This window comes from Equus asinus, chromosome 8, assembly GCF_041296235.1.
Source record: "Equus asinus isolate D_3611 breed Donkey chromosome 8, EquAss-T2T_v2, whole genome shotgun sequence".
Lineage (NCBI taxonomy): Eukaryota > Metazoa > Chordata > Mammalia > Perissodactyla > Equidae > Equus > Equus asinus.
In genome coordinates this window covers 23174201-23186203 of record NC_091797.1, presented here as the reverse complement: position 1 = coordinate 23186203, position 12003 = coordinate 23174201, and the positions used below count along the sequence as shown (strand labels likewise).

Below are 12003 nucleotides of genomic sequence, written 5' to 3'. Positions count from 1 at the left end.
CACTGCCCGACTGCAGCCCCCAGGCTTGCACCTCGTGAGATTCCCATTTGGCTGGGCACCCTGGACCTAGACCCATGAAGCTAGGAAAGCGTGGCTCGGACTGCCACCATTTAGAGACGGCAAGGTTAAAGGCAATGAGTTTATTCAGGAGTCCAGGCACTCCTGGCCTCCGAACGCTAGGGGACGCTGTGATCTCCGTGCGGCCTCATGGGCGCTGGGAGTTCACTGCGCAAGCGCACTCAGGGCTTTTTCCTCCGTTCCCACGTGTGAACGTTCCCGGCAAGGTTTTCGACAATAATGCCCAAATTCAAGGCGGCCCGCGGGGCCGGGGGTCAGGAAAAACATGCGCCCCTGGCCGAGCAGATCCTGGCTGGGGACGCCGTGCGAACAGGGGCCCGGGAAAAGCGGCGGGGCCGCGGAACCAGAGAAGAGGAGGAAGAGTATGTGGGGCCCCGGCTGACCCGACGGATTTTGCAGCAAGCGCGGCAGCAGCAGGAGGAGCTCGAGGCCGAGCATGGGACGGGGGACCGGCCCTCAGCGCCGCGGGAGCGCACCACGCGGCTGGGTGAGTGGTGAGAGGTGGCTGCGAGGAACAGCGTGGTTAGTGGGGGGATGGAATGCTAAAAAGTGTTTGCCAGGGGAATACCTTGAAATTTAAAAAAAAAAAGACGGGGTCCGTATTACATCATTGCAAAGGTAATGGGATGGGAGACCCAACCCTGGAGCGAATTGAGGGTGGTCAGAATCCTCCACGCCCACTTATAGTTTTAGGCACTCGCCTGTAGGCACCCCCGAAGTTACGCCAACAGGAAGTGATTGCTCACGCCAGTAAGTTGTCGTAGCATTTATTCATTTGTTCTCTAAATACTAATGGAATGTTTACTACGTGTTTCGCATGGTGCTAGCTTAAATGGTTTGGGTAAAGAAGTAAACAAGATAAACATGTGCCTGACTTCAAGATCTTAAAGTCTAGCCCAGTCTGTTTGAGAGAAACAATTAAATAGACAGTACATTCCATGTTAAAGTATAGTTTCTCAGATAACAATAGCATTAGTCTTGGGGGTCAGGCTTCTCAGATTGCATGACCTTTGTGCTGAGACCTGAAAACCAGTGCAGAATGTTCTGAGCGGAAAGAACAATATTGTGTAGAGGCTAAAGAGGGAGAGAGATTAATTAGAAGATGGCCAATATTTTCTTATTAGGGTGAGAGTGTTGACTCCAAGTTGCTTGATCCATTTCTCAGATCTCGTCTTTCATTTGTCCCAAGAGCAGCATTTGACACAACACTGGCCACCTGCCTACAGTATCTTTGTTGGCTTCTAAGACAGTACATTCCTATTTTACTACTTCCTCACCTCTCATTATTCTTTTCTAGCTCCTCTTTTGACCCCAACCTCTTAACATTAACGTGCCACAGAGTTCAGTCCTTGGACCTCTTCTCTTCACTTCTCTAGTGCTGTCCTCACTTTCATGGTTTAAATACCATCTGTTTGGTGACTTATATTCTAGCCCTGATCTCTTCCATGAAACCCAGATTCTTATATTTCAGCTGTCTATTTGGCATTTCCAGTTTGAAGTCTAATCGATGTCTCAAATTTAACGTGTCCAAAACAGCAGTCCTGACCTTCTCGCCAAACCTGCTCCTCCCACTGTCTTCCTCAGCTCGGTTAATCGAGTGATATCCTTCCATCTGCTCAAGACAAAACCCTGGGCTCTTCTCTTTCTCAGTCCCCATCTGATCTGTTAGGGAATCCTGTTGACTCTACCTTCAAAATATATCCAGAACCAGATCACTTCTCACCACCTTGGAACACCATCCTGTTCAAGCCACCACAGTCTCTCACCTGCAGGATTGCAGTAGCCCCCTAATTAGTATCCCATACCCCCTATAGTCCACTCTCAACTCAACGGCTGGAAGATTGCACTGGTCTGCAAAGACCTGTGTGATCTGCCCCCGTTGTTCTCTTCACTCCACCCATATAGGCTTCATTGTTTCTGAAACATGGCAGGTTAAAGCCTTTGCCCGGGTGCTTCCTTGTGTCCTCATACACCTGTAGGCTTACTCCCTCAGTTCTTCACATTCTCAGTGAAGCCTACCCTGACCACTCCATTAAAAATTGCAACACCCCACCCCTGTCTCCACACTTCCAAACTTCTCTACTCTGCCCTATTTCTTTTTTCATAGCATTTGTCATCTTTTAACCTAATATATATTATGTGTATTTGTTCGTCTCTCTCCCCCATTAGAATGTAAGCTCTATAAGGGCAAACACTTTAGTTTCTCTTATTCGCAGATATATTTTCAGCACCCAGAACAGTGCCTCACATACAGCAGGGCACGCAGTGTTTGCTGAATTAATGGATTAATGAATGATGGTGAGGTAGGTAGGAGCCAAATCTACAAAAGGCTTGGAGGCTGTGCTCAGGTTTGAAAGTCATCCTAAAGACAATGGGAAACAATTGGAGAATAAGGAGACTGGGTAGGGGATTGTTGAATTAATCCAGGCAAAAGATGCTGCTGCTCTAGGCTTAGACAGAGCTGTGAAGGATTTGGGAGACCTTCTGTGAAGTAGAATTGAATAGGACTTGGTAATTGAGTGTTGGCAGTGAGAGCAGGGGACGAGGCAGGCCTGCCTCCCATGTTCTGGCTTAGCATTGGGCAGATGGCGGTGCCATTTACTTAGATGTGGAACACAGTGAGTAGTGTAGACCTAGGAGGGAAACAGAGTGAGTTCAGTTGATGATGGGTGAGGTTCGAAGTGCCTCTGGGTCATCAACTGGCTGTACAGGAGGCAGCTGGAGTTAGGGGTGGAGCAAAGGGAGATCCACCGACAAGTACAGATTTGGGAGTTGTTAGTATGTGGAGACAATACCTCTGGCACCACCACCCCCCCCCCCCCATTTAGGTTTTATCACACACTGCCTCTGTTCTTTTTATTTATTTACTTATTTATTTAATTTATTTTCCTGCTTTATCTCCCCAAATCCCCCCAGCACATAGTTGTATATCTTAGTTGCAGATCCTTCTAGTTGTGGCGTGTTTTTTTTATTTTTAATTTTTTTTTTGAGATTGGCACCTGAGCTAACATCTGTTGCCAATCTTCTTTTTTCTTCTTATTCTCCCCAAAGCCCCCCAGTACATAGTTGTACATTCTAGTTATAGGTCCTTCTGGTTCTGCTGTGTGGGACGCTGCCTCAGCATGGCCTGATGAGCAGTGCTAGGTATGGTCCCAGCATCCGAACCGGCGAAACCCTGGGCCACTGAAGTAGAGCGCACAGATTTAACCACTCAGCGAGAGGGTCAGCCCCACACTGCCTCTGTTCTTAATGAGCTGTTCATATGTAGCATTTCTTCTCCCTGCTTGGATTATCACAGACCTTTCCAGATGCACAGCCTGCTGTAGCCTTCCAATAATCAGTTATTCCAATGGTTGGTCCCTTGAAATGTGAACTCCACTGCCTGGCCTCAAGGCCCTCCACAGACTGGCTTCACTTTACCCATCTAGCCTTATTTCTTGCTACTGCCTAATGCTCTTGTAACCAAGCACTTTTGCCAGTGTTATCCAGATGTGGAACACACTCCTCCAGCTCCTTTACTGCCTATCCAGAGGCTAACCATCCTCTGTACTCATCACATAAGTGCCTGTGGTATATACTGTCTCTACCACTCATTTTGGCATAAAATCAGGCCCTACCAGGTGTGTACAATGAATATGAGGAATGTACAGTCTGGACCCAGACTGCACGTCTTAGGCATATTACTTAACTTTTCTATACTTCAGCATCCCCATCTGAAACTAGGTATAATAATAGTACCTACTTCTTGGGGTTATGTGGGTTATGTACAATGTTTACAACAGTTCCTGCTGTATACTGAATATAGAGTGTTAACTGTTATTTATTGGTTCTATTTATTGGTTTATCTATCTCATTGGTTCATACATGTACATTTTGTTTCTCAAGCAGAATTGTAAGCCCCTGGGGATGGGGAGATAGCATGTGCATCATCTCTTTCACTGCATACATCTGTATATATTACGAGCAGTTGTGAGGCCTGTACTATACATGATGGTTAAAGGTAATTGACCTCTAAATCCCTCAGCCACTGCTTGCCTTGATCATCCATTTCATCTCCCCCCTTCTAGGTCCAGGAGTGCCGCAGGATGGATCAGATGATGAGGACGAGGAATGGCCCACTCTGGAGAAGGCTGCAACAATGACAGGGGCAGGCCACCATGCAGAGGTGATTGTGGACCCTGAGGATGAGCGTGCCATGGAGATGTTCATGAACAAGAACCCTCCTGCCAGGTAGGGCTGGCACAGCCTGAGATTTGGGATACTGGGTCCTGGTAGCAGCTTCCCTGCTACCAGGGAATCATCTGCCCTGGCAGAGTTTTGATTCCCTACCTTTGGGAAGGGCCTGAGCATTGCTAGCTGTGGGGAACCATCTTGACAAAACTGTCCCATCCTCAAAAGACCGTTCTGAGTGAGAATGACCCAGATTCAAAATACCTCCTTCCCCTCCATCCACCTGTTCTAAGCTGCCTGGATTACCTGGGGAAACAGCTACAGGGGCTTTTTATGTCTCTGTGGAGCTCTATCCCAGTGCATTTAGTCTTGCTATGCTCAGTTTTCTTAGTGTAAGCTCAGTTTCTTTGGCCAAATCTCTTTCATACCCTATGCTGAATTTTATCCAGGACTTTTCAGCCTCAGCACTATTGGCATTTGGAGCTGGATAATTTTTTGTTGTAGAGGCTGTCCTGTGCAATGTCAGATGTTTAGCAGCATCCCTGAGCTCTACCAACTAGATACCAGTAGTGACCTTCCTCCCAATTGTAACAACCAAAAATTCTTCAGACATTGCCAAATGGATTTATTTCCATCTCTAATAAATGCTCGCTCCACAACATGCAGGCATTTAAGCTCCTACGGTCAAACTCCTGAGCCCACAGATTTTGGCCCAGAGGAGGGGAGTCTCGAGTAAGGGCCCTTAGCCAGTTCATTCTGATCCTGCAATATCAACATGACGTTGTTCTTGGTTCTTCAGGCTGTTTTGGGTTAATGTCTCTCTCATTGCTAATAATACTGTAAAAAGACAGGGAAGCTGAATGATAAGTTCTCTGGTAGCTTATGTGAGAGCACGGATTGATGCCCAGCAGCTGAAATAGCTATCACAGAGCATGTACTTGGCCTCCTGTGCTGTCCCACCAGAGCACCTCCCAGCTGCTCACTCAGCGCCTTATAATTCCTTTTTGACAGAGCGCTCTGACATGCTTGGCAGGATGGTTTTCCAGCTTGCAGTAAATAGAGCAGTGAACCTGCTAGAAGTAGAGACTCCTGACAGTGCTGAGAAGTGACAGCCGGCATCTTCAGAAAGCAGGCTCAAGCCACATGAACTCAGCAGTCAGAGGCCATTTAGTTTGGGGGCACAGTCTAGCACACTGTAAAGTACCTGAAAGACCAGGGTTGGACTCATCCCCCGACTTGAAAGCTCTGAGACCTTGGGTGAGTTATCAACGTCTCTGAGTATCAGTTCCATGTCTGAAAAAGGGGAATAGTAATCCCTCGTATAGGTGTTGTACGGACTACCTGAGGCATCCTCCAGAAAGCCCTGCACTCGCGACCTGGCATTGAGAAGGACCTCAGAAAACAGGGGCCGTTTTAAATAGACTTCAACAGCCTCTGAAGACACCATTATTATACCAAAGCCCAGCGTACTGCTAATTCTGAATCATCACGGTGAGATTATGTTGGATTATTCTGTTTAAGGAAACTGAGAAAAATATTGATCTTAGACATATTTCCATAAATTTTAATAAATTAAAATAGGGGAAAATATGTGCTATCACCTCTCCATAATGATCCCAGCTACTTGAAATCTTGGTGTGTGATTGAGATGTGTTTGACTCTCTAGAGAGGTCAGGCCAGGATCTTGTAATTAGAGAGTCCTCAGCATATTGCCAGCATATGATGGATGTGTTTGAAATAGGCAGCACTTATTACATATATGCTGTGTACTGATAGTTCCAAGTGACATACGTGCATTAACTCATTTAATCTTTACGTTAACTTTTTGAGGTCGGTACTGTCATTATCCCTGTTTTACAGATGAGGAAACTGAGGCATAGAGAGGCAAACTAGCATGCCCAAGGTCATGCAGGGAGTGGTAGAGCCAGGACTTGAACCCAAGCAGACTGACTTCAGGGTCCGGGTTCTTAACCTCCACACGACTGTCAGCTTTGTCCTAAGTTAAATGACTTTCAGGCCCTTTGCGCTCTGCAGCAGTTCTGTAGTGGGTGGGCCCAGAGGGGGACTGAGGCTTCCTCCACCCCAGCAAAATCACAGGTTTATTGGAGCTCACAGGGACCATGTGGGGAGTGTGGCGTTTCCTGCCCTGTGACCACAGCACTCCCACCTTCTTCCCTCCCCTACACTTAGGCGCACCCTGGCCGACATCATCATGGAGAAGCTGACGGAGAAGCAAACGGAAGTTGAGACGGTCATGTCAGAGGTGTCGGGCTTCCCTATGCCCCAGCTGGACCCCCGGGTCCTGGAGGTCTACAGAGGGGTCCGGGAGGTAAGAGCTGAGAGGAAAGCCATCATCCAGTACCCTCGCAGGGGCTGTGGGCTCCCACCTAAGGCGTTGGGTGCCCACATCTCTCAGACAAATAATACAGAGATCAGACTTAAGAGTCCAAGCGCATGGGTTCAGATTCCTGCTCTTCCAGCGTGATTTGGCAGCCTTGGGTAAGTTACTTAACTCTCTGGGCTCAGTTTCCCTCATCTGGGAAATGGGGATGATGAGAACGCCTCCTTATAGGTTATCGTGAGGATTGAGCGAGCTAATATATGGAAAGCACCTGGACAAATACCTGGCACTGGCACGCGGCAAGCTGTATATATGTTAACGACAATGATTTTACTCCCTCATCCCCAGGTGTTATCTAAGTACCGCAGTGGGAAACTGCCCAAGGCATTTAAGATCATCCCTGCGCTCTCCAACTGGGAGCAAATCCTCTATGTCACAGAGCCGGAGGCCTGGACTGCAGCGGCCATGTACCAAGCCACAAGGTAGCATGGATGGGGGTTAGGGTTCCCTTGGTCTGCGGGTGAGGGCTGGGCGTGGGGCATGCAGGCTTTCCCTGCCTTTGTCGTTACATTTTAGCTTTGCCCCAGAGCCCTCTTTTGTGCTTCTTTCTATCCTTGATTTCTCAGCTTTTCCTGTTAAATGTTTCAGGGTCAAGACCCTGTTGAGAATCTCCTGTGATGAGTTTCTAGGAGAGAGCTTCTAACTACCAGGGTACAACCCTGATGTGTCAGAGTGGCCTCAGAAGTCTGTAGCTTCCCTGGCTTACTCAGGTCCCGTGTGACAGCAGGGTAGAGAGGACCCATGCTGGGGAGAGGAAGGTGGAGAGCTGAGTAGCCATCAGTTGGGAGAGCTGTGGCTCTTCCAAAGACAGACAGCATTCACCCTGCGTGGGTGCATCTGAGAGTCCCCTCCTGTTCTCTCTCTAATCTGACTTGGGTATTGTGTGCACACAGCTCACTCACTCCCACACACCCCTCAAATCTCTTGCATGCACTGTCCACAGTGATATTTAAAGGGCCAGCTCCAGACTATCAGGTGACCTGGGATCTCTCCCCCTTCCCCTCCCTGCAAAACTAGGATTTTTGCCTCTAACCTGAAGGAACGGATGGCCCAGCGCTTCTACAACCTTGTGCTCCTCCCCCGGGTACGAGATGACATCGCTGAGTACAAACGACTCAACTTCCACCTCTACATGGCACTCAAGAAGGCCCTGTTCAAGCCTGGAGCCTGGTTTAAAGGTGGGAGCCCAGGAGGCAGTTCAGAAAGGGAGGGACTGGAGCTCCTGCAGGTGAGAGCAGCAAGCCTGGCTTGTGCGATGGCTGTCTTGGGGGTACGTGGGGGGGTGCTTCCTGCTGTACCTCCTTTCTCTCACCCTGGGCTCAAAGTGACCTCCCCTCTGACCCTCCCCAGGGATCCTGATCCCACTGTGTGAGTCAGGCACCTGTACCCTCCGGGAAGCCATCATCGTGGGGAGCATCATCACCAAATGCTCCATCCCTGTCCTGCACTCCAGGTAGTGTCGGTAGAAGCAGAGAACAGCTGGCAGTGGATATCCACAAAGTAGAACTGCCAGGATCTCGGGGGTTGTGGGGGGCAATGAGGAAGTTGCCAAGAATAGCCCTGGGTTTATGGCTTGTTGAAGCCAGTGGGTATCATTACTGCACTAGATGGTAAATTCCGCAAGGACAGGATGCCAGTGCCTGGCACGCGGTAGGTGCTCAGTAAATTGTTGAGTGAATGAACAGGGAACATGGGAAGAAAAGGAATAGGTTAGGGGTGGAGATCTCGAGACATCTGGACATATTCTAGTCAGGTCCTGAGACAGACAGTCTGAGCCAGAGGTTGGGATGTGGGATGAATCAGCATGGAGATCGTAACTGGCATCGAGGGAGTATAAAAAGTGGTAGGTGAGAAGGAGGCCTGAGATGGCCTCCTTGGAATTCCACAGTGTAAGGGCCAGCAGAGGAGGAAGAGAAGAGGGAAAAGGCACAGGGAGGGAGCACTGACCCAAACCCACCTCCCTTTCCCACCAGCGCGGCCATGCTGAAAATCGCCGAGATGGAATACAGCGGTGCCAACAGCATCTTCCTGCGACTGCTGCTGGATAAGAAGTACGCGCTGCCCTACCGGGTGCTGGACGCCCTGGTCTTCCACTTCCTGGGGTTCCGGACTGAGAAGCGCGAGCTGCCTGTGCTCTGGCACCAGTGCCTTCTGACTTTGGTCCAGCGCTACAAGGCAGACCTGGCCACAGATCAGAAGGAGGCCCTCCTGGAACTGCTCCGGCTGCAGCCCCATCCACAACTGTCCCCTGAGATCAGGCGTGAGCTTCAGAGCGCAGTCCCCCGAGATGTGGAAGATGTTCCTGTCACCATGGAGTGAGGAAACAGTCATCCTGGTCCAAGGGATGTGGGAGGACACCAGGATCCCTGTTGGTGACTAAAGGTGACACTGAGCCTTTACAGCTGAAGACCCAGATCAGGACAGTGAGAGGTCACAGGCATCTGACTCTCCAGCACTGGATAGGGAGGACTGAGGGCCTAGCTGGCTCCTTCGATTCTGGGGCTTTGTTCCTGCTCAGTTCTGGGGCCTGACTTGAGCTTCCTCACCCCAGCATTCTCAGTCCCTGGCTGAGGCTTGGAATAAGTACTTTCTCTCAGGCCGCTGTGTCAAGTCACTGGGATATGGATAAAAATGAAGGCAGGTATTTATTGAACTTCTGTGTTCTGATGTGCTCAATGGAGATCTTTCTGCCTTCCTTCTTTAGCTGGAGGTGGGGATTCCTCTTCCCTGTTCCTGTTTAGGAGTGGATCCTTGCCCAGTTTACACAGGACACCCCCTTATTCTACAGGTTTGTTTCTCTAGGCTGGACCCACCCTGTCAGCCCCTAGGGGACACATCCTCTGCCTTCCCCTGGCATGGGCTACTTTTGGAGATGGCCAGCAACCAGAAGGTTGTTCTAAAGATGGTCTTATCTCAGCTGTGGATGGAAGAGCTACAGGAGAAAGCCTCTGGAGGAAAGTGGAGGTAGAGGCAAGAAAGGTCAGAGAATAAGGTTGGGCCCGGGCATGATTACATCCAGCGGTTACCACCAGACAGGTTCCCTTTCTAACTTCCTTGGCCAGTGAGAGCTTTAGACCAGGGGTTGGCAAACTATGGTCATATGCTCTTTCTCTTATGGCCCATGAGCTAAGAATGATTTTACATTTTTAAATGGTTGGGGGGAAAATGCAAAGAACAGTCTTTTGTGATAGGTGAAAGTTCCATGAAATTCAACTTCCAGTGTCCATAAATCAGATTTTGTTGGGACACACGCACGGCCATCCATTTACATGTTTTCTGTGGCTGCTTTCATGCTGCAACAGCAGAGTAGGGTACCATTCTGCTGTAACCCTTGTAGTTGCTTTTGAAAATGTGAGTTCGTTCTAACCGAATTTATATATTTGGGAAGAATTTGATCACAAAGCAGATTTCACATTTGTTTAGGTGCACTTTTGTCCCTGAGGAAATCTAGGTGAAAGCAGAAAACTGTACCCAGCTGAAGCAAGCCAGATAACACACGCACTGCCCTACCTTGAACGCGTACCACCCCCTCAGTTCACCTTGTGGTTTGGGAGCCACACCCACATCTGGTGTTGCAGCTGGCCTTCCACATCCTTCCGACCTCCACGTCCACAAAGGCCATATCTATTTATTGTATTTGTGTGTTTCTTAACCATTTAATTTATAAAAACTTATGTTATCCTTTTTTTCTTTATGAAAAAAAAAATGACTCATTTAAGTTTTTTGAGTGTTATGCCTTAAGCCCCATTTTTTCCCATAAGCCCTGTGGTTTTATTGTGCAATATCGCATGGTGCAGTGATTTTTAGGAACGTGTACATCACATTGTAAAGCAAAACTAACTATATCTGGGGCAGAGACCATATGGCCCACGAAGCTGAAAATATTTACTCTCTGGCCCTTCACAGAAAAGGCTCAGTGACCCTGCTGGAGACCTTTGATCTCCGCCCTCTTTACCTCATGCAGTCTAGAAATAGGCTTTACCCACATCACCATCCAATCCAAGAAGCCAAAGCCAGTTTTATTCCAGAATCTTTATTAAGGTAGCATGATGGTCCTGGGCCACTAGCCTGGACCTTGTGGCCTTAGGAAAGACCTGTGTCAACAGGGCTTGCCTCCCTCTCCAGACAGGGGTCTCGGTCGCCTCCAGGTCATCCCTGTTTCATCCCCCTCCCAGGATGGAGCAGAGGGCCAAAGGGAGAGGAGGGCATGGCCCCACCCCAGGCTGTAGCAGCTCCTCGGCCACAAAGATCCTCTAGCAGCAGCAGAGGGGAGGGATGCAGCAACCACCAGGGTTACCACCACTCATGGGGTAGACAGGCCCCACCATGCCCTCTTACAGTTGTACTCAAAGCAATTAATAAATTAAAACAACCTCTTCCTTCAGCACTGACCCCCCTCAATCACACAAGAGAAGCTGAGCGGAAAGCAAAGCAAAGAGGAATTGGTTGGTTCTTGCCCCGACAGAGGCCTGGGCCCCTCCCTCTAGGAGCAGCTGTGAAGACGGATTATGCAGAGCCTCCAGAGTATGTTCAGAGGAGCCGTCTAGACTGTTTCCCCTCACACGGTCTATCAGAACATCTGAAATTTCTTCAGAAAGACCCCAATCCAAATGCAATAACTAGAAGGCACTGGTGCATTTTGGCAGTTGAGAACATGAGAGCCCCAGAGCTAAGGGGGCCTCAGAAAGGAATGCTTGCACATGTATCTTACCTACTTCAGTTTGTCTCTGACCAGCCTGGCCCACCCCGGCTAGAATCAGGGGAGGAGCTGAGCTGGCTAGACGCGGGGAGGAGGAGCCTGACTAGCTGCGCAGACACAGTAGGCCAGGCCCCTTAGTGCACACTGCAGGGATAGGTAGGGCCAGACCCCTTCGGCTTTGCAAGGGGCGGATAGGAAGGAGCCCCCTCGGGCTTCAGATGTGGCCTGTGGTTCATTCTGCAGGCAGGAGGGGGGATGGCAGTGTCCCCTCCTCTGCTGTCGGTGGCCACTCGAGGGGGCCTCTCCGGGGCTACAGGTGGATGGCTGTGACATCTGTGGGAGTGCTAGTCTGGCTGGGTCCCTGGCTGCTGGAGCCCCTGGGGGCTTTGGGCGCTGGGCTGGGGGAGGTCTGGGCAGCTTCCCTGAGGCTCTCCCTGAGCGCAGCTTCAATCTGCTCCTGACAGGCCCGCAGGCAGTCCTGGGAACAAGGGGGAACAGTGAGGAGGGGCTGTTGGGTGGAATAGAGGAAGGTCCCCTTTGGAACTAAAGTTCCACTTCCTTCCCCCCCCACCCACCCCCCATAGCATCTGGCAGCAGGTATAGGGGAAAGGACACCTCACGGCACACAGGGAAGTCGGGAGGTTAGGCCACAGCC

At 49.8% G+C, this 12003-nt stretch overlaps 2 protein-coding genes across 5 annotated transcripts in view; one reads left to right on the top strand and one right to left on the bottom strand.

Annotated features, from left to right (window-relative positions):
- Positions 1-95: 95 nt before the first annotated feature.
- BYSL (bystin like) lies at positions 96-11044 on the top strand. The gene is made up of 7 exons (XM_014830820.3): positions 96-565; positions 4146-4308; positions 6439-6577; positions 6938-7071; positions 7667-7827; positions 8000-8102; positions 8623-11044. Exons 1-7 carry the CDS (start codon positions 298-300, stop codon positions 8966-8968), a joined length of 1314 nt encoding a protein of 437 aa, XP_014686306.1. The 5' UTR covers positions 96-297; the 3' UTR covers positions 8969-11044.
- The window catches only part of CCND3 (cyclin D3), an 84764-nt gene continuing 83427 nt past the window's right edge, over positions 10667-12003 (bottom strand). For all 4 annotated transcript variants that reach the window (XM_014830825.3, XM_070514956.1, XM_014830824.3 and 1 more), the window contains one exon: positions 10667-11826. In XM_014830825.3, the coding sequence (XP_014686311.1) occupies positions 11659-11826 (168 nt within the window). In that variant the 3' untranslated portion in view covers positions 10667-11658. The remainder of the gene's footprint in view (positions 11827-12003) is intronic.